Source organism: Bufo bufo, chromosome 2 (genome assembly GCF_905171765.1).
Source record: "Bufo bufo chromosome 2, aBufBuf1.1, whole genome shotgun sequence".
In the NCBI taxonomy this organism is placed as follows: domain Eukaryota; kingdom Metazoa; phylum Chordata; class Amphibia; order Anura; family Bufonidae; genus Bufo; species Bufo bufo.
In genome coordinates this window covers 740,513,143-740,533,630 of record NC_053390.1, presented here as the reverse complement: position 1 = coordinate 740,533,630, position 20,488 = coordinate 740,513,143, and the positions used below count along the sequence as shown (strand labels likewise).

General features: G+C 42.4%; 1 protein-coding gene across 1 annotated transcript in view; it reads right to left on the bottom strand.

Moving 5' to 3' along the window:
* RFC1 (replication factor C subunit 1) overlaps nt 1-20,488 on the bottom strand; it is a 98,657-nt gene that overhangs the window by 1,022 nt on the left and 77,147 nt on the right. The window contains exons 14-24 of the mRNA XM_040418969.1: nt 19,575-19,684; nt 16,933-17,047; nt 16,761-16,849; nt 15,901-16,038; nt 15,687-15,782; nt 15,509-15,607; nt 10,870-11,024; nt 10,668-10,785; nt 7,074-7,219; nt 6,714-6,927; nt 4,647-4,838 (exon numbers count right to left, since the gene is read on the bottom strand). Of these exons, the coding sequence (XP_040274903.1) occupies nt 4,647-4,838; nt 6,714-6,927; nt 7,074-7,219; nt 10,668-10,785; nt 10,870-11,024; nt 15,509-15,607; nt 15,687-15,782; nt 15,901-16,038; nt 16,761-16,849; nt 16,933-17,047; nt 19,575-19,684 (1,472 nt within the window). The remainder of the gene's footprint in view (nt 1-4,646; nt 4,839-6,713; nt 6,928-7,073; nt 7,220-10,667; nt 10,786-10,869; nt 11,025-15,508; nt 15,608-15,686; nt 15,783-15,900; nt 16,039-16,760; nt 16,850-16,932; nt 17,048-19,574; nt 19,685-20,488) is intronic.

The window sequence follows — 20,488 nt, the reverse complement described above, 5'->3', positions numbered from 1 at the left end:
TTCATATGTGCCCGCATTGTTGAGATAAATTATGTTTCAATATGGAATCGGCCGGGAAGAATCACTGATGGCTTTCCATCCCTGCATCCCTCCAGCGTCCTCATCTCTGCATACATTCCCCAGGCCCTAACTTTACCCTGTGTGGGCGTTGAGGCTAGGATAGCTCCCACCTCCCGGTTCTGCCCCTCAGTGCCAGTCCTGGTAAGTTCTACCCTAGTTGGCACTACTCTCATTCTGGACCTTTACCTAATTGAGGTTGCTTCTCCTTTTGCCCACCAGGCTGCATGTCCAATGTCCACTTTGCAGCAGGAGCCCTAAAATGGCATTGTGCTGGGCATCCTTTTCCCTTATGGAGCCCCTTTCCCTACCAAGGCAGCCTCAGGGCATGTCTTCAGTGGTTATAAACACCATAATCAGCTGTTATGTGTGAACCCCAGTTATCATGCTAGCCTACCCAGCTCTGGTGTAGCACAGGGCACCTACATTACCCCTTTTTATTAGGCGGAGTGATAGTTGCTCTATCTACAACACTACGCAGTTCTGGCTTCCACATTAACCCCCCCTCAACGAGCAGATTGTGCCATCACTACAGTAGGTGCCATATTCCACAAGCCCTCTCAGTACAGCCTCTCCAGTAATTACAGGCATTCTCTAGGGTTGTATATAAAAGCCTCCTCAGTACTGCCATGCATCAGGCTTCAGCCTTACCCTCCTTCAATGGAGTAAGTGTGCGGTCTTTAGCCCCTATGTTTGACAAGCCTACATTACTGCTTGCCACAGGCAAAGTAATTGTTCGTTCTCTAGGGCTGTATATATAAGCCTCCCCAGTACTGACAAGCACAAGGGATCAGCCTTACCATCCTTCATTGGTGAAGTAATTGTGCTACCGACAGACTTTATGTTTGACCAGCTGCAATAGGTATGTGGTGCACCAGATAACTGCATTGCAGTAATTGCATTCCCTCTAGGTGCTTTGTCTGATGTGCACTAGGCGCTGTAGGACTCATCAGTGGACAATCTATAGGACGTATCTACACACATTCCCCATTATATAAGTGAGGTAATACAACTAGCGCTAGCTGCTGTCTATCTTATGGCAGGGTCAAGACCAGGAGGCAGCATCAGAATCAGCAGTCAGAGGCCAAAGTCACTAACAGGCAGAAGGTCCGTAGTCCAGGAATCTCCATGAAACACAAACTAAGGCAAGAAGACCACTCACAGGCAACTGTGGCGAGCAACTGCTTGCTTAAATACCCTGCTGACAGGAAGCACATGACACCCAACGTCCTTGATCGGGGCAGACTGGCCATAGCCTCTACAGGGAGATTTCCCAGTAGACCAATGCCCAGGGCATCACCCGAGCCCTCTTCATACCCACCGGCTGGTTACATAATGGTCTCTCAGGAGTAATTAATGCTAGATGCACCAGGTACTTATTCACCGGGCCAATAGCTGCAGATGCCCTCCTGAATTCAATTGTATCAACATCCTCAGGACAGTGATACAGTTGAATACTGTGTCAAAGATGGCAGTAGTTTGTGCTCTACTGTGGTATTTGAGGTGAGGTACAGGAAAAAAACTATGTAGATAAATAACAAAAAGAAAGAATTTTAATTACTACAACAGGAAGGTAGTGAAGAATCACTAAAAAACGATAATATAATAGGTAAAAGACAGATAAAAGCAGCCAAGCTGGAGACGAGAGACTCAAAAATAAAATGTTCTTCAATTATATAAATGGTACAAAGTTTAAACCTGAAGGTGTCAGCCCTTTACAAAGTGATGAGGAAGGAGTTGCAGACAGCAATGAAGAAAGCAAATGTATTAAATATTTTTTTCTCCACTGTATTCATTGAGGAAAATAAACTGTCAGATAAAATGCAAAATGTAAATGTAAACTCCCCATTAAAAGTGCCCTGTCTGACCCAGGAAGAAGTACAGCGGTGTTTTAAAAAGATTAAAATAGACAAATCACCGGGTCCAGATCGCATACACCCCCGTATCCTAAGAGAATTAAGTAATGTAATAGACAGACCCTTATTTCTGATATTTAAGGACTCTATAATGACAGGGAGTGTTCCACAGGGTTGGTGCTTAGCAAATATTCAAAAAGGGCTCAAAAACAAAGCCCGGAAACTTTAGACCTGTAGGTCTAACATATGTCAGGGGTAAACTGTTTGACTTTTTTTTTTTTTTTAAACGAGATGCTATCCTGGAATAAGCATATAACACCGTATCAGCATGGCTTCATCAGTGATCGACCCTGTCAAACTAATTTAATTAGTTTCTATGAGGAGGTAAGTTCTAGACTTCACCAGGAGTCAATGGATGTCATATATCTTGACTTCTGCAAAGCATTTGACACTGTACCACATAAAAGGTTAGTATATAAAATGAGAATGCCCGGACTGGGAGAAAATGTCTGTATGTGGGTAAGTAACCGGCTGAGTGATAGAAAACAGAGGGAGGTTATTAATGGTACACACTCAGATTGGGTCACTGTCAGTAGCGGAGTACATCAGGGGTCATTATTGGAGGGGTCACTGTCACTAGTGGGGTGCCACAGGGGTCAGTATTGGGCCCTATCCTCTTCAATATATTTATTAATGATCTTGTAGAAGGCTTGCACAGTAAAATATCATTTTTTGCAGATGACACTAAACTGTGTAAAGTAATTAACACTGAAGAGGACAATATACTGCTACAGAGGGATCTGGATAGACTGGAGGCTTGGGCAGAAAAGTGGCAGATTAGGTTTAACACTGACAAATGTAAGGTTATGCACATGGAAAGGAATAATGCAAGTCACCCGTACATACTAAATGGTAACACACTGGGTAACACTGACATGGAAAAGGACATAGGAATCTTACTGAACGGCAAACTAAGCTGTAGAAACCAGTGTCAGGCAGCTGCTGCCAAGGCCAATAAGATAATGGGTTACATCAAAAGGGGCAGTGATGCCTGTGATAAGAACATAGTCCTACCACTTTACAAATCATTAGTCAGACCACACATGGAGTACTGTGTACAGTTCTGGGCTCCTGTAAACAAGGCAGACAGAGTTGGAGAGGGTTCAGAGGAGGGCAACTAAAGTAATTACGGGAATGGGTGGACTACAGTACCCTGAAAGATTATCAAAAAAGATGACTGAGGGGAGATCTAATTACTATGTATAAATATATCAGGGGTCAGTACAGAGATCACTCCCATCATCTATTTATCCCCAGGACTGTGACTGTGACGAGGGGACATCCTCTGCGTCTAGAGGAAAGAAGGTTTGTACACAGACATAGAAGAGGATTCTTTGCGGTAAGAGCAGTGAGACTATGGAACTCTCTGCCTGAGGAGGTGGTGATGGTGAGTACAATAAAGGAATTCAAGAGGGGCCTGGATGTATTTCTGGAGTGTAATAATATTACAGGCTATAGCTACTAGAGAGGGGTCGTTGATCCAGGGAGGTATTCTGATTGCCTGATTGGAGTCGGGAAGGAATTTTTTCTCCCCCTAAAATGAGGAACGTTTGATTACCACCGGGGGCCAGCTATGCTATGAGGCCTGTCAAAAGGATCCACAAATGGGAACAACCCCTTTAAAGACCCTTGCTAAAGCAGGCTATGTGACTGAATGCTCAGTCATCCTCAACATGGACATGATATAGTTGTCCTTTATCTTGTATCAGGGACTAGATTCAGAACCTTTTTGACGGAACCACTTGACCCCCGAGGAACATACAGAATACATGCCAAAAGCACATTACTATAAGAAGAGGTACGAATAAGGAACTGTGCACAAACCATGGAACAATCTGATGAATAATAAGAGGAGGAGCAGGAAGCTTAAAGGGGTTGTCTCACTTCAGCAAGTGGCATTTATCATGTAGAGAAGGTTAATTAGTGCTTGCACACTATAGGAAAAAGGATTGGCCACTCTCACAGCCGGGACCGCGGGAGTGCACGTAGGCTAGTGCTTTTTCCTATAGTATGAAAGCACGGCCACTGATGATGGATTGCAGGGTGGTCATAACCATGGAAACTAGCAGTGTGTAATGTGATGAAATAATTACTCAAGCTAGCAAAGGAGGCAATATGGACAATCACAATACATTAGTAACTGCCTGGTATTAACTTTGTCTACATAAGGAATGCTATTTGCTGAAGTGAGACAACCCCTTTAAGAATCTTCGGCTCTCCAACCCCTCTTACCTCAAGCCAACATTACAAATATACTTCCAGTTGCTCGAGCCCAAGAAGCAGCAATTGATTTCCCAGTGGGTTATGAATCATTTTAATTCTGGATGTTATTAAAGAACCTACACATCGCTGTGGGCACAGGAAACTTAGTACCAGCATATTAAAAGATTGCTTCTAAGCCATATGCACAGTAATTATCTGGAGAAGATCAGATAATACATCCACTTCCATCAGTGAATATCTCAGATATCTATAGGACACAGCAATGTGTGTGGGGCATCCGTCATTTATTATTCCCGGTGATGAAGCTCATTGAGGGGCCTCATGTATCAAAACCCTCCAGCCCGCAGAGACCACTATATCTATAGGATACTCTGCATGTGATTAGGGTTTTTCTAATACTATTTCCATCTGGAAACTGAACAGGTCAAGTAAAGACCATACATCCTTTACCTTTATCATCGCGTCTACGGTGACATCGTCATCCTGATTCTCTTCGGCCTGTGTGTCTTCGATGTTCCCCTCTTCACCATATTCGGACTGCATTGTGGAAGAAGCATCTTTTTTGGAGGCTTTGACTATTTGCAGAGAGTAAGGTGCGAGATGGGCTTCCTTGTTGTAGCCACGTGTGAAGGCCGCTTTCACCTGAGAGAAATGATAGCCTGTTATTTGTCTCCAAGGGTCAGGGAGAATTGCCCCATGGGCGCCAGTCATGTACAGCACTGCGGAGCCACACTTGTGTGATGTGTTTTTTGGCTGCACACATTGTACAAGCAACACATGTTGAAAGCAGTTGTTTCACCTGCATAAGCCATGTGGGCAAAAACCACTGTAATTCACAGAAAAGCATTAGCAGGTGGGCAGTGCAACACCAAGTCGGTGCCATGGGAAGGCACTCTAAATCTTCAGAATAGGGTACGAGCTACATGAACAGGGGTCGTGTCCCAAAACATTTTCTATATTTTTCAAACCAGCACCTGGATCTGAACACTTTTGTAACTGCATGTAATTAAAAATTGAGTATAGCCACTGAGTTATTCAATAAAATGTATCTGTATAGCGCCACCTGCTGTTTGTTATCTTCCTTATTTTTTTGTCCGTCTCACTGAGCTGGTCAAACGTACTGAGTTTATTAAAGGGAACCTGTCACATTGAACATGGTGTCTGAGCGGCAGGCGGTATGTTATAGAGCAGGAGGAGCTGAGCAGACTGATATATATCATCGTTTATAGCTTTCTTTGCAAGGTTGCCTGAAACTTTTTTTTCCCTATGGATGACACAAGCAAATTATGGCAATGCGGTAATTTTACTGTGGAACATGGGATCACTGCATGGACCACTAGCCTTACAGACTCCATCAGGAGCCAGATGGGATTTTTTTATTTTATCTGATGCAGGTACTGCTTAAAAGGGAACCGGTCATGTGGATATTTGAGTATAATCTAACTAATTATATACAATCATTAACTACTAAAAAGTGCCTTAGATGTATTCCCTTACTGGTGTGACAGATGGTTACCTCATAATATACACACACAAAGATGCCACATGCCGCATGCTGATTTGAGTCCAGCGTGATGTCAGTGAGTCCAGCGTTTTTTTAATTCAGAGCTATAGCCACTCCCCTGCCCACCTGCTGCTGATTCATATGGAAAATAACTGTCAATCAGCAGCAGGTGGGCGGGGATAGTCAGGAGCTCATGAATATTCAGGACTCATCATTATTAGCTGGAGCTTTTCAATACAAGATGTTGGCAGATTGACTGGGTCAATTAAAGAAAGTGACCCAGCATTTTGCTAAGAGAATCGGTCGCTTATTTATGTTGTCCTTAGTTAGGACACTATAAAACTGGTGACAGGTTCCCTTTAAATAAGTGAGACTTATAAACCATCTGTCACTTCTTTAGCAAAAGCGATCTTCACACTGTCATATAGGGCCTCCGCCGGGGGTTCGGTCACTTTTGACAGCAGGAATAACTGCATGTAGGGACATACCTGCAATATCGTGAACAATAGATGGCACAGACGTTTGCAGAATATAATGCCTGGTATGAATATGGTGGCTTATACTGAAATTAATTTGCGTTGAGACTGGATGCACAGAAAGCAACATTGTCATGTACAGGCTAATTTCATCACGTTAGGGATTCTCACACGTGCAAAATCTTCAGCACTCATCCAATTCAAGCAGAAGTTGTTCAAGCATTTATAGCGACGTTTCGACTATATGAAGTCTCTTAAGCCAGGCTTGAAAACTCTTCATGTAGTTGACACGACGCTATGTATGCTGCCTATTAGGTAATAAAACACCTTTGAGTGCGGCAGATTTTCTACATGTGATTATACTGGGATCCAGAGCCAGGATCTAATGCTGTGTGCACCAGAACACCTTGGACTATTACCAGGTACCTGGTTACGGAGAGTCTTTTTTACACTATTAAGGGCCTGCAGTGCTACTTTTCCTCAACCTTTTGAATCAGGATAAGGATTTTGACATTACCATATATATTTTCACTGTACCTTGGGATCAAGTTTAGAAAAGGGGGTTGGTTTTCCTCCCCAGCTGCAGATCTCCATTAGGTTATCATAATCTTCCTTCATCAGGTAGTACGTGTCCATGAGATCCACCACTTCCTGCACACCGTCAGTGCCATGCGCAGTCAATGGATGCACCAGCTTGTCCCTCAAATACGGCAAGTAATCCAAGTTCAGTGCGCACTTACTTGTCCTCGTTCTGAGAAAGCAAAATGTGAACAGCGTCATCATCATCTTCTGCCTCACTCCTTGTGTCCCCAGATATAAACTAAGACGTTACAGCTTTTTGGGAATAGAACAGTTTGTTACGACCCTCGACGGGTTTAGCTTTAGAGAAGCTCTTACCTAAGAGACGTATGCATGGAGAGATCCTGGGTGATGCGGCCATGTTTCCCTGTAGATGAGTATTTTCCCAGCCAACTAGGAAAGCTTGGAAACTGAGACATATACCCCCTCATCAGCTCCCCCGGAATGACGCTGGCATAAATCGCCTGAGCAGAAAATGACACAGTGAGAAGATGATATCTGCAAAATGGCTTCTTTTACCGTCAGCCTCAGAGATCGAAAAAGTAGGTACTACCCATGTACACATTGATAGCGAGCTCTGGTCCACTAAGATCCTGCTCATACTATCATGGCCGATAACTCTTCTTCATACCCTGAGCAGGCCTAGATGCTGGGAGGTGTAGTACATGTCACTATTAAAACTTTTGCATTGGTTTTTCAACTTCCGCTTCAGGAATAAGTGTGAAAAGAAATCTGCACTGGAGGTCTAATGGAGTTTTTCACGGTTAATTATACAGTTAGGTCCATATATATTTAGACACTGACACAAATGTTGTTTTTGTTTTTTACCTGTTTACAAAAACATATTCAAGTTATAGTTCTATAATGGACATGGACATAAAGTCCAGACTTTTAGCTTTCATTTGAGGGTATCCACATTAAAATTGGATGAAGCGTTTAGGAGTTTCAGCTCCTTTACATGTTGCACCCTGTTTTTAAAGGGACCAAAAGTAATTGGACAATTGACTCAAATGCAGTTTTCATGGGCAGGTGTGGGCAATTCATTCATTATTTCATTCTCAATTAAGCACATAAAAGGCCTGGAGTCGATTTGAGGTGTGCTGCTTGCATTTTAAAGATTTTGCTGAGAAGTAAACATGTGGTCAAAGGAGCTCTCCATGCAGGTGAAACAAGCCATCCTTCATCTGCGAAAACAGAAAAAACACATCCGAGAAATTGCTGCACTATTAGGAGTGGCAAAATCTACAGTTTGGTACATCCTGAGAAAGAAAGCTCTGGTGACCTCAACAATGCAAAAAGACCTGGATGACCACGGAAGACAACAGTGGTGGATGATGGCAGAATAATTACCATGGTGAAGAGAAACCCCTTCACAACAGCCAACCAAGTGATCAAAACTCTCCAGGATATAGGCGTATCAATATCCAAATCTACCACCGTTCACTGCATGGTGCAAGCCACTCATAAGCCTCAAGAATAAGAAGGATGGATTGGACTATGCTAAAAAAACATCTTAAAAAACCAGCACACTTCTGGAAAAACATTCTTTGGACAGATGAAACCAAGATCAACCTCTACCAGAATGATGGAAAGAAAAAAGTATGGTGAAGGCACGGTACAGCTCATGATCCAAAGCATACCACATCATCTGTAAAACATGGCGGAGGCAATGTGATGGCTCGGGCATGTATGGCTGCCAGTGGCACTGGGTCCCTAGTGTTTATTGATGATGTGACACAGGACAGAAGCAGCCGGATGAATTCTGGGGTTTTCAGAGACATACTGTGTGCTCAAATCCAGCCAAACTGATTGCTCTGCGTTTCATAATACAGATGGACAATGACCCAAAACATAAAGCCAAAGCAACCGAGGAGTTTATTAAAGCAAAGAAGTGGGATATTCTTGAATGGCCGAGTCAGTCTCCGGATCTGAACCCAATAGAGCTTTTCACTTGTTAAAGACTAAACTTCAGACAGAAAATCCGACAAACAGCAACTGAAAACCGCTGCAGTAAAGGCCGAGCATTAAACAGGAGGAAACACAGCGTCTGGTGATGTCCATGAGTTCAAGACTTCAGGCCGTCATTGCCAAATAAGGATTTTCAACCAAGTATTAAAAATTAACATTTTACGTACAATTATTTAATTTGTCCGATTACTTTTGAGCCCCTGAAATGAAGGGATTGTGTTTAAAAAATGCTTTAGTTCCTCACATTTTTATGCAATCATTTTGTTCAACCCACTGAATTCAAGCTGAAAGTCTGAACTTCAACTGCATCTGAATTGTTTTGTTCATAATCCATTGTGGTAATGTACAGAACAAAGATTAGAAAAATCTTCTGTCCAAATATATATGGACCTAATTGTAGTAGTACAGAGAATCTTTTTGCATGGTAAGGTCTTCTTCACACAGTCAATATTTATAATGTTTGGTACTTTATTTTTTTCCATGTCACTAAGTATATAATCCTGCAATTTTCCCAGTGACCATTAGACCTAATAAGTCATGATATCGTGTTCTGTACTTTACAGAACTTTTCAGTAGCTATTATCTTTATCACCACAGACAGGATTACACCAAGTAACATCTCTACATAGACAACATAAGATCCACCATTCACAATAGGTGATATTACAGCTTAGGCTACTTTCACAATTGCGTTTGGTGCGGATCTGTCATGGATCTGCACAGACGGTTCCGTTCAGATAATACAACCGTCTGGATCCGTTCAGAACGGATCCGTTTGTATTATTTGTAACATAGCCAAGACAGATCCGTCATGAACACCATTAAAAGTCAATGGAGGACGAATCCGTTTTCTATTGTGCCAGATTGTGTCATAGAAAACGGATCCGTCCCCATTGACTTACATTGTGTGTCAGAACGGATCCATTTGGCTCCGTTTCGTCAGACGGACACCAAAACGCTTCAAGCAGCGTTTTGGTGTCCGCCTCCAAAGCGGAATGGAGACGGAGCGGAGGCAAACTAATGCATTCTGAGCGGATCCTTTTCCATTCAGAATGCATTAGGGCAAAACTGATCCGTTTTGGACCGCTTGTGAGAGCCCTGAACGGATCTCACAAACGGAAAGCCAAAACGCCAGTGTGAAAGTAGCCTTAGGCTACTTTGACATCTGCGTTTTTGCTGGATCCGTCATGGATCAGCAAAAACGCTTCCATCATAATACAACCGTCTGCATCCGTTATGAACGGATCCGGTTGCATCATCTCTAAAATAGCCATGACGGATCCGTCATGAACACCACTGAAAGTTAATGGGGGACGGATCCGTTTTCTATTGTGTCAGAGGAAACGGATCCGTCACCATTGACTTACATTGTGAGTCATGACGGATCCATCATGATTAGTTTCCTAGGACGCACTCAGAAGCTTGCAGCGCTTTTGTGTGTGTGTCATCGGAACACATTCTGGTGCACTCCGTTCCCTTCAGTTCAGTTTTGTCCTCATTGACAATGGATGGGGACAAACGGAAGCGTTTTCCCCCTCTATTGAGATCCTATGACGGATCTCAATAGCGGAAAGGGAAAGCGCAGATGTGAAAGTAGCCTTATCTTCTCCCTCCTGACCTCTGCACAGGTCACAGAGCATGTCTAGAAAACTCTCCCGTACAAGATAATGGGGTCCCCTCCTGTCCATTGTGTCTATGGTCCATGTAGCTGCTCTCCAAAGACAGGAAGTCTCAGCATATTTTAGGCTTAGTGGCCAGTGTGGAAACTGCAGGATTATATACAAATGTTTTAATAGAGATGGTGACATAAAAAATATTTTTTTAAAACACTCGCCAAAAATTCTAAAAATAAGTTTAACATAAAAATTTGATTGAATTTATTTTCATTTTAGACGTTGAATAGATAGATAAACGATGACAATGGATTCTGGATGAACACATTACCTGTGTAGGTAAGAGGCTCCAGACCTGCTTACTACGAATAGCCCTGTCTACAATATCGCCATCACAAATACTGTCGGCTGTCTTGCTCAAGAGCATTAAGTGTTTCTTCACGTTTCCTCTAGAAGAAAACACAAAGGATTAGGGCATGTTAGACAATTACATGTATGCAGAAGATCACTACATGATCAGGTAGGGTTCTTACCCTGCAGCGGCAGGTTTGACATGAATATAATTTTCTTGGACAAACAGAGGTCCCATCGAGTAGTCATGGAAGAAGAGGTCTGACTTGTCTATCAAAGTCATGCGAGCAGTTTCTTCTCCACTAGAAAACACCTTGCGCACAACGTCAAACGGACCCTGGCAACACCAAACACATATGACCACAAGTTAAGGGAATGCCATAGATAACAGCCAGCAAATGGGGGGAGGACGACTGCTAATGACCTGATCACACCATCCTATTATCAAGAGTGTGAAAACATGTAGAATGGTTTGACACCCTAGGCCCAAAGCCTTATGCCCCATTCACACGACCGTGTTTTTGGTCCACATCCGATCTGCATTCTTTGCAACACCACAAAAAAGATAGAATATGTCCTATTCTTGTCCGTTTGGTGGACAAGAATAGGTATTGTTACAATAGGGCCCGTGAAAAGCGGGATGAACACAGATCACAAAACGAATACGGTCATGTGAATGCCTCCGAATGCTGTACCACTGTAAGATTTTGATGTCTGCTGATTTCTGTCGGGTGCAGTCATGGGAGCCATACATGGACACATGCCACCACATGCATCATTGTCCATTTGCCTTCCTCTGGATCAGTATTGCATGAGAATAGGCTGAACAGGATCAATTTCAGCCTCACATAATGTGTTACATATATAACAGCCAATATTCAAGGTAGGTAGGAAGCAGACACTAAAAGACAAGAACATGCAATGCGACAATTCACTAAACTATAGAGTACAAAATTGCATAATAATAACAAGTGCTACACTATAAGTGCGATATACTTGGCAAATCGTTTTGTACAAAATTATTTGAGCCCGTCTGCCGGGCGTCAAGGCGATCTCTGTCAGACAGGTTCCTACGCTAAATTCTACCTGTTAGGTGCCATGACGGCTACCATACACTTCAGGGAGTGTAGGTTCCACAGCAGGCCCACTCCACAACACCACTGGATCCAGAGGGCCAACCAAGGACTGCAGTGAGAGTCCACAAACTATCTCACTCCTGGTGCCAGGGCTTCAGTGAGTGAAGGGGAGCAGGCCTTGCTATGTGCTGACACTAATTAAAATCAGCCTATAGGGCAGACAGGGTGGTCAGGAGTGCATGACTGAGGAGGCAGCCACACCTCCAGTACAAACTGCAAAGAAAGACCAAAAAAGGGGGTCAGTCAGCACACCAAACCGCAGGTAGGAACCCGTCTGACAGAGATCGCCTTGACGCCCGGCAGACGGGCTCAAATAATTTTGTACAAAACGCACTTGTTATTATTATGCAATTTTGTACTCTATAGTTCAGTGAATTGTCGCATTGCATGTTCTTGTCTTTTAATGTTTTTCCCTGCCATAGCAATGTGCTCCTGCGGTTTGGTGTGCTGACTGACCCCCTTTTTTGGTCTTTCTTTTTTAGGAAGCAGACACTGTTGTATTGGGAAGTTTTAATCTCCATTACAAAACTACATCTGACAGAAGTCTGACCAGGAAATGCCTCAGTAGTGCAGCCCCAGGCTTCAGTCCTGTAAAGATCATAGCGCATCATGCACAATAAAAGGGTCTTTATATATTTCCTTCGGTGAGGTCTCCTTTAAAGAGGACCTGTCACCGCTCCTGACATGCCTGTTTTAATAGCTCCACGCATTACCCATGTAATAACATTCCTGGATCATCTAATCTTATGGCTCTATGTTGTACCGTTCCTTTATTATTTCTATTAGAAGTTATGAATGAATTGCTAGCAGTCTGCAGTAAGGGTACAGAGGGGAGGTAACCAGTTGAGGGTGTGTCCCTGCACAGACTGATGGCAGCACTGATTGGATAGAGTGAGTCTGTGCAGGGACACACCCCCAATTGGTTACCACCCCTCTGTACCCTTACTGCAGACTGCTAGTAATTCATTCATAACTTCTAGTAGAAATAATAGAGGAATGGTACAACATAGAGCCATAAGAATAGATGTTCCAAACTTCCAGACTTGTTATTACATGGGGAATGCATGAAGCTATTAAAATAGGCATGTCAGGAGCGGTGAAAAATCCTCTTTAAAGCAAAAGCAGTGGTTTTTTTTTTTGTTTTTGTTTTTAAGAAGTCAACTGATTGTAGCGGGTCTGGCCCCAAATAAAGTAAAAAAAAAAATTGGTAAAAAATAGGGGAAATATATATATTTTTAGACATATTAGGTATCGCCGCGTCCATATCAACCGGCTCTATAAAAATATCACATGACCTAACCCCTTAGATGAACACCATTAAAAAAAAAAAAAAAAAAAAAAAAAAAACTGTGCTAAATAAACAATTTTTTTGTCACCTTACATCACTAAAAGTACAACAGTAAGCGATCAAAAAGGCGTATGCCCACCAAAATTTTACCAATCTAACCGTCACCTCAGCCCGCAAAAAATGAGCCCCTACCTAAGACAATCACCCAAAAAAAAAAAAAACTATGGCTCAGAATATGGAGACACTAAAACATAATTTTTTTGTTTTAAAAAGGCTGTGTTATTGTGTAAAACTTAAGAAAATTTAAAAAAAAGTATAAATATTAGGTATCGCCGTAATAACCTGCTGCGTCCGTAATAACCTGCTCTATAAAAATATCACATAACCTAATCCCTCAGGTGAACACCGTAAAAAAAAAAAGCCATTTTTTGTCACCTTACATCACAAAAAGTGTAATAGCAAGCGATCAAAAAGTCATACGCACCTCAAAATAGTGCCAATCAAACCGTCATCTCGTCCCGCAAAAATCATACCCTACCCAAGATAATCGCCCAAAAACTGAAAACTATGGCTCTCGGACTATGGAGACACTAAAACATGATTTTTTTTTTGTTTCAAAAATGAAATCATTGTGTAAAACTTACATATATATATAAAAAATAAATAAATAGTATACATATTAGGTATCGCTACGTCCGTGACAACCTACTCTATAAAAATACCACATGATATAACCTGTCAGATGAATGTTGTAAATAACAAAAAAAAAAAAAAAAAACGGTGCCAAAACAGCTATTTCTTGTTACCTTGCCTCACAAAAAGTGTAAGATAGAGCAACCAAAAATCATATGTACCCTAAACTAGTACCAACAAAACTGCCACCCTATCCCGTAGTTTCTAAAATGGGGTCACTTTTTTGGAGTTTCTACTCTAGGGGTGCATCAGGGGGGCTTCAAATGGGACATGGTGTCAAAAAACCAGTCCAGCAAAATCTGCCTTCCAAAAACCGTATAGCATTCCTTTCCTTCTGCACCCTTCCGTGTGCCCGTACAGCAGTTTACGACCACATATGGGGTGTTTCTGTAAACTACGGACTCAGGGCCATGAATATTAAGTTTTGTTTGGCTGTTAACCCTTGCTTTCTAACTGGAAAAAAAATATTAAAATGGAAAATCTGCCAAAAAAGTAAAATTTTGAAATTGTATCTCTATTTTCCATTAATTCTTGTGGAACACCTAAAGGGTTAAAGACATTTGTAAAATCAGTTTTGAATACCTTGAGGGGTGTAGTTTCTAGAATGGGGTCATTTTTGGGTAGTTTCTATTATGTCAGCCTCACAAAGTGACTTCAGACCTGAACTGGTCCTTAAAAAGTGGGTTTTTGAAAATTTCTGAAAAATATCAAGATTTGCTTCTAAACTTCTAAGCCTTGTAACATCCCAAAAACCTAAATATCATTCCAAAAATGATCCAAACATGAAGTAGACATATGGGGAATGTAAAGTAATAATTATTTTTGGAGGTATTACTATGTATTATAGAAGTAGAGAAATTGAAACTTAAAAATTTGCAAATTTTTCCAAATTTTGTATTTTTTTTATAAATAAAAATGATTCTTTTTTTTTACTCCATTTTACCAGTGTCATGAAGTACGATATGTGACGAAAAAAACAATCTCAGAATGGCCTGGATAAGTCAAAGCGTTTTAAAGTTATCGCCACATAAAGTGACACTGGTCAGATTTGCAAAAAATGGCCTGGTCCTTAAGGTGAAAATGAGCCTGGTGCCTAAGGGGTTAATGAAGTTTTCATTACCTTGACTACACTGCTCCAGCTGTGGGCAAATGCCATGGTCAAGAAAATCAAACCTCCAGCTAGATTTAACAGTGTTACAAACTATGGATCATTGTGGGTTGTCAAATTTCCAAATGTTCAAAAAGTCTCTGGATCAATAAGTAATTCTTAATGTACATGCGGGCATGTTGAGGGTCATTTACAAATAGCACTACGCCAGCTTTAGTCGTAAAAAAATAAAAAGTCGCAAGGGCCTTTTTGTGACTTTTTAAGCGTTTTTTTGCACTGTGCTCCACGGTGTGACAGGGCCGAGCCATTGGCTCCAGCAAATTTATCAACATTTTTGGTTGGAAACTGGAGTAAGTGGCAAAAATCTTCTCCAGCCAGGGACTGGAATAGTTTTTACACCTGGCACACACCATAAATGATGCTTATCCTCGTCCAGCACAAAGGCGAAACAAAAACTGGCATAAAAAGCCAATCTTTGCAAACGCCCCCTATTGTTCTCAAACAACTACAAAGATTTAACTCAAACTTCAAGTCCACCAAGTAGGCCATGTGTGACCACTACATGACATTTATTGACTTCACAAGAAGCTGCTCACCATTTTAATGTCCTTTTTGGCATTGTTGGCACTACTCTTAGCATCGTCATAGCTCAAGGCTTTGCTGCTAGCGCACCACATACTGAGATTATGCAGTACCTAAAAGAAGAAGGAAAAATACCTCAAAACTAAGAAGCGTCCACGTGCAACACATCTCATCACGTGCAATGGGTCTCACCTGACGAATATCTTGGTTTGCCCCAAGAATGACTTCGTTCATAGCCGGTGGGGGAATCTTTAAGCCTTCCTTAAATGCCACAGACATCATGGCACCCTGAGAGATAGAGAACACATCGGTTACTTTGAGCCCAATGACACAGATGAACGTAAAAAAATAGAAACTACAATATTGTAAAAATAAAAAAATAAAACAATGCCAATATCAATCTTACTTTAATCTGTTCCAGTCTTGGCCTCTGGAAGCGGAGGTCAAAACAGTAGTTTGACAGCGATCGGATTTTAGGATGATTGCGGTCATTGCACATGCAGATGATGGGAATCTTGGAACCTTTAACCAGAGCAATTAGCTCCTAAAACCAAACAAATCAAAACATCAATGAGCTATAAAAAGGGAAGAGCTGCACTGTAAAGGCGCATTTACAAGCGCCAACTGAGCAGGCAATTATCCCAAAGGCACTATTCCTTCCCAATAACTGCCTGCTCATCAGTGGAGGTGAAGCGCTGTATTTAAACGCAGTGATCACCTCCATTGTATGGGGACGAGCTATGGTTTCTGCTGTTGGTCGTCCTAATACAGATTCATTGTTTCTGGGCAGCAGATTGCCATTTCCACAGCATGATCTGCTGCTCAGAAGGGATGATTGAGGTGTCCGCATTAACAATGATTTCACCTGATAAACAAGCATTTTGCTCATTCATCAGGTTTTCTGGGGCACCTTTACACGAGCCAATTATCGAGATCGAGCATTCATACCAACATTCATTCCCAAAAATTGGCCTGACAATTGTCCCGTGTGGTTTTGCTTTAAGAACTGGTGCAGGTCTGAGCTCAAGGACCCCGAGCAGCAAATTCTGCAAAGGTGACTCTGCAAGGACCTTTATGCTGGTCAAGGCCAGATGCAAAAGGCAGGGCCCTAGGTCTAAAAATATCCCTGCTTGATAATGGAGGCAACACTTGCAAAATTTAAACATTTTTACACCAATCGCTTTAATAACTGGCTAGTGCTTGAACTGTAGTCCTCTTGCATCAGGGATCCCACTAGTGGCTATGGCGTTCATAAAGGAATAATACCTGTACTCCTCCTCGGTCTTCATTTCCTGCCATCCCATCCACTTCATCCATGAGCAGGACATGTTTAGAATTTACAAATTTGCTGGTCCCTAGTGAAAGGTGTGAAAATGAGCAACAGACTCAGCCTCCTGCCGTAAGGTACATTGAAAGCCGACCTATAGAAAATCCTTACCCAAGTAAAACCCTTCAATGCTGGTGTTGTTCAAGGACTCCGCTACCACCTGCTTCATGCTGTTTTTGCTGCGTGTGTCACTAGCATTCAGCTCCACATAGCTGTAGCCAAGTTCCTAATGAAGCAAGACACAAGTTACACGTAGAGACACAGCTTGAAAAAAAAAAAAAGACATGCAGTGAAGGGTAAACTGGCCGACAGACTCTGCATTCTAGGCCATCACTAAGGTATTGTCAAAAACGGATAGCCTAATACAGGGATCAGCAACCTCCGGCACTCCAGCAACTACAATTCCCTGAATGCTTCATTCACTTCTATAGGAGTTAATAGAGGAGCCGAGCATGTTTGCATGCTGGGAGTTGTAGTTTCACAGCAGCTGGAGTGCCGAAGGTTGCTGATCCCTGACCATTAATACTAGATCAGTGCAGGCCTGCTGATCAGCTGAATGAAGCTCTCTGGCAAGCACTACCTCCGCTTTCTTGTTTACCAGGCACAGCTGGAAAACAGTGGAAGGGGTGCAGCTCTCATGTCGTGGAGAGTGGGCCCACCTAGATGATGGAGAACTGATGGCCTGTCCTAAGGATCACCCATCAATTTTAAGGAAGTGATTAACCCCTTTAACAGTCGGAATTCATTGAGGAGTTTTTCAGATCCATTCAGAAACAAAAGAAGGTCTTCTTCCCACATTACACAATAGGTACGGTGATAAAAGTTGTCTTTTCGAACTAATGGAGTTCGAATACATACGCCAGTTACCCCTCTTTCCAAAACATGGTTACAAATGGCAGCTTAATGGTTCTTAAATGGAAATGATTCAACCGATAGAAACAGCAAAACCGAGAATTAGGAGTATTCCATTCTAAAAACACATCATGCTTCAGCTCCTCCAGGGACACGCTAAGGGGCATCTCCCAGGGAAGGAGAATCATCTCGCTAGCTCCACCTTGTGGAGGAACCCTGAAGCTGCTGTCTATGGAAGGATATTTAGCTTCACTATTTTCTCTGGTCATGTCCCATTGGATTTTGACTCATAGGGAGCCATTTACACAAGGTGGCACTAGTGAGATGGTTCCCTCTCTTTAAGAGAGAGCTCTGCATATTATTTTACCATGGAGCATTGCCAACCAGTGATGGCCAGTTCGCTGTGTTCACCAGCGAACACATGCGGGCTGCCATCTTAACTCACAAGTCCGGCGATGCAGAGGTAAGCCCTTACCTGTGCCGCAAGCCGGTCTGAAATCAAATGCGGTCACCGGGAGCAGGCAGTTCCGAGAACAGCCGCTGGGGGCCTTCATCGGGCTGTTCTCGTAACTGCCTGCTCCCGGTGACCGCATTTGTTTCAGACCGGCTCCCGACACAGGTAAGGGCTTACCGGTGCATCACCGGACTTGTGAGTCAAGATGGCAGCCCGCATGTGTTCGCTGGCGAACACTGCGAACTGGCCATCACTGCTGCCAATAAGTCTCCATATACAGCTGGCCTCTTTAAGGAGACCTAGCAAACTGCCTAAGGTCCTCCATGGAGGCAGAGAAATGTACTTCTGGAGCGCTGCCTTTTATTCCCTTTTTTTTATCAAATAGTTTTTATTAATTATACATAACAGAAAATACCACATGTAAAAATAAAGAAAAAACTACCCAACATAGTATATACCTCCAACGCCCCATATATATATATATATATATATATATATATATATATATATATATATGTTGGACATTATCAGAACGTGCAGTGGGGCATCCAGCTCCTAGCCCCCACCCCCACTCAGCATTCCATGGAGTTTGGTATCATCTTTTAGTCAGAAAGGGAAAATTATATTTTGCTAGTCATAAATCCCAAATATCATGAAATTTCTGGATATTCCCCCTTTTATGGCACACAAAGAGTTCTAGACGAAGAAGTCTATGGACCCTCACTTTAAATTCTCGTATGGTAGGCGTTTCTGAGGCAATCCAGTAGAGAGCAATAAGCTTATGGGCCTGATAAAGGAGACGGAGGATAGAAAGCCGATGCCCCGCTCTTAAAAACATCATTTATAGGTCATTTATAGGTCACATCCCTTCCCCTCAATAACGTCGGAGTCTGGGACAGTTCCACATGAGGTGCACTAACCCCGCTGGTGACATACCACATCTCGGGCAGGCCGCATCTTGTCTACAGCCCACAGTAAACAGAAGTTCGGGGGTCCTATAAACCCTGCCTTTTATTCTCAATTTTCTGGATGCGTTGGAGACCTTGGAGTCAGGCTCCATGAGGCCCTTTGCACCCATATATATGTAGTCTCCAAATTGCTGCTGGACTGCTCTGTTTGCCAATTACTAGATAATATCTAGGTTGTGCCATGCCTCTGGATGTGTATGAATACATTTACAAATGTATACATTTAAGTGATGCACCTTGTCAGTAAGGTGTCCCCCTAACAGTCAGCACTGACTGGATAGTATCAGACTCTGTAGGGACATGCCTCATTGACATGGTGAATGGTATACATTTTTTTTGCAGACATTTCTAGGAGGAATAACAAAAATGGCAAAAGGAAAGATGCACTGAAGTTATAATTTCATGGGAAATGCAAGTATTTACTAAAACAGACATTTCAGAAAATACAATATAATACAAAAAAAAACTAAAAACTTTACCTCGCACACCAAAACAGCTGTAGTGGTTTTTCCAACACCAGGCGGTCCAGACAGCAGGGCTGCTTTAAAGGATGACCCATCGTCCTTGCCCCCAAATTTGCTATATTTTACTGAAATAATATAATGACATTTAGTTGCAAAAGCAGAACTGTACTAAATACAACATGGTAAGTCCACCAAAGGCACCAACCACCAGTGAAACATGAGAGAAGAGGTCTATCTTCCAAAGATAGAGTAAGGCTGGGTTCACACGAGCGTGTCCGGATTAGGTCCGGATGCGTCCCGGTGTGTTGCGGCAAAACCGCGCGAGTAGGAATGCAATTGCAGTCAGTTTTGACTGCAATTGCGTTCCGATGTTCAGTTTTTATCGCGCGGGTGCAATGTGTTCTGCACGCGCGTGATAAAAAACCGACACTGGTACCCAGACCCGAACTTCTTCACAGAAGTTCAGGTTTGGGTTAGTTGTAGTGTAGATTGTATTATTTTCCCTTATAACATGGTTATAAGGGAAAATAATAGCATTCTGAATACAGAATGCATAGTACAATAGGGCTGGAGGGGTTTAAAAAAATAAACTCATTAACTCACCTTCTCCTCTTGATCTCGAAGTTCCCGGTCTCTTCTTTACTTGAGTTGTGGGCTAAAGGACCTTTGAGTTGAGTTTACTGATGAGTTGTGGGCTAAAAGACCTTTGGTGACGTCAGATCACATGCTCCAATCACATGGTACATCACCACGGTGATGTAGCATGTGATCTGACGTCACCAAAGGTCTTTTAGCCCACAACTCATCAGTAAACTCAACTCAAAGGTCCTTTAACCGTCCAGGCAGTCGCTCCCACTCCTCTGACACAGGGTGTAGAGAAGCCCAAGTGCACGCCTGCCAGTCTTGTTGCCAAAGCACTCCCAACTCGT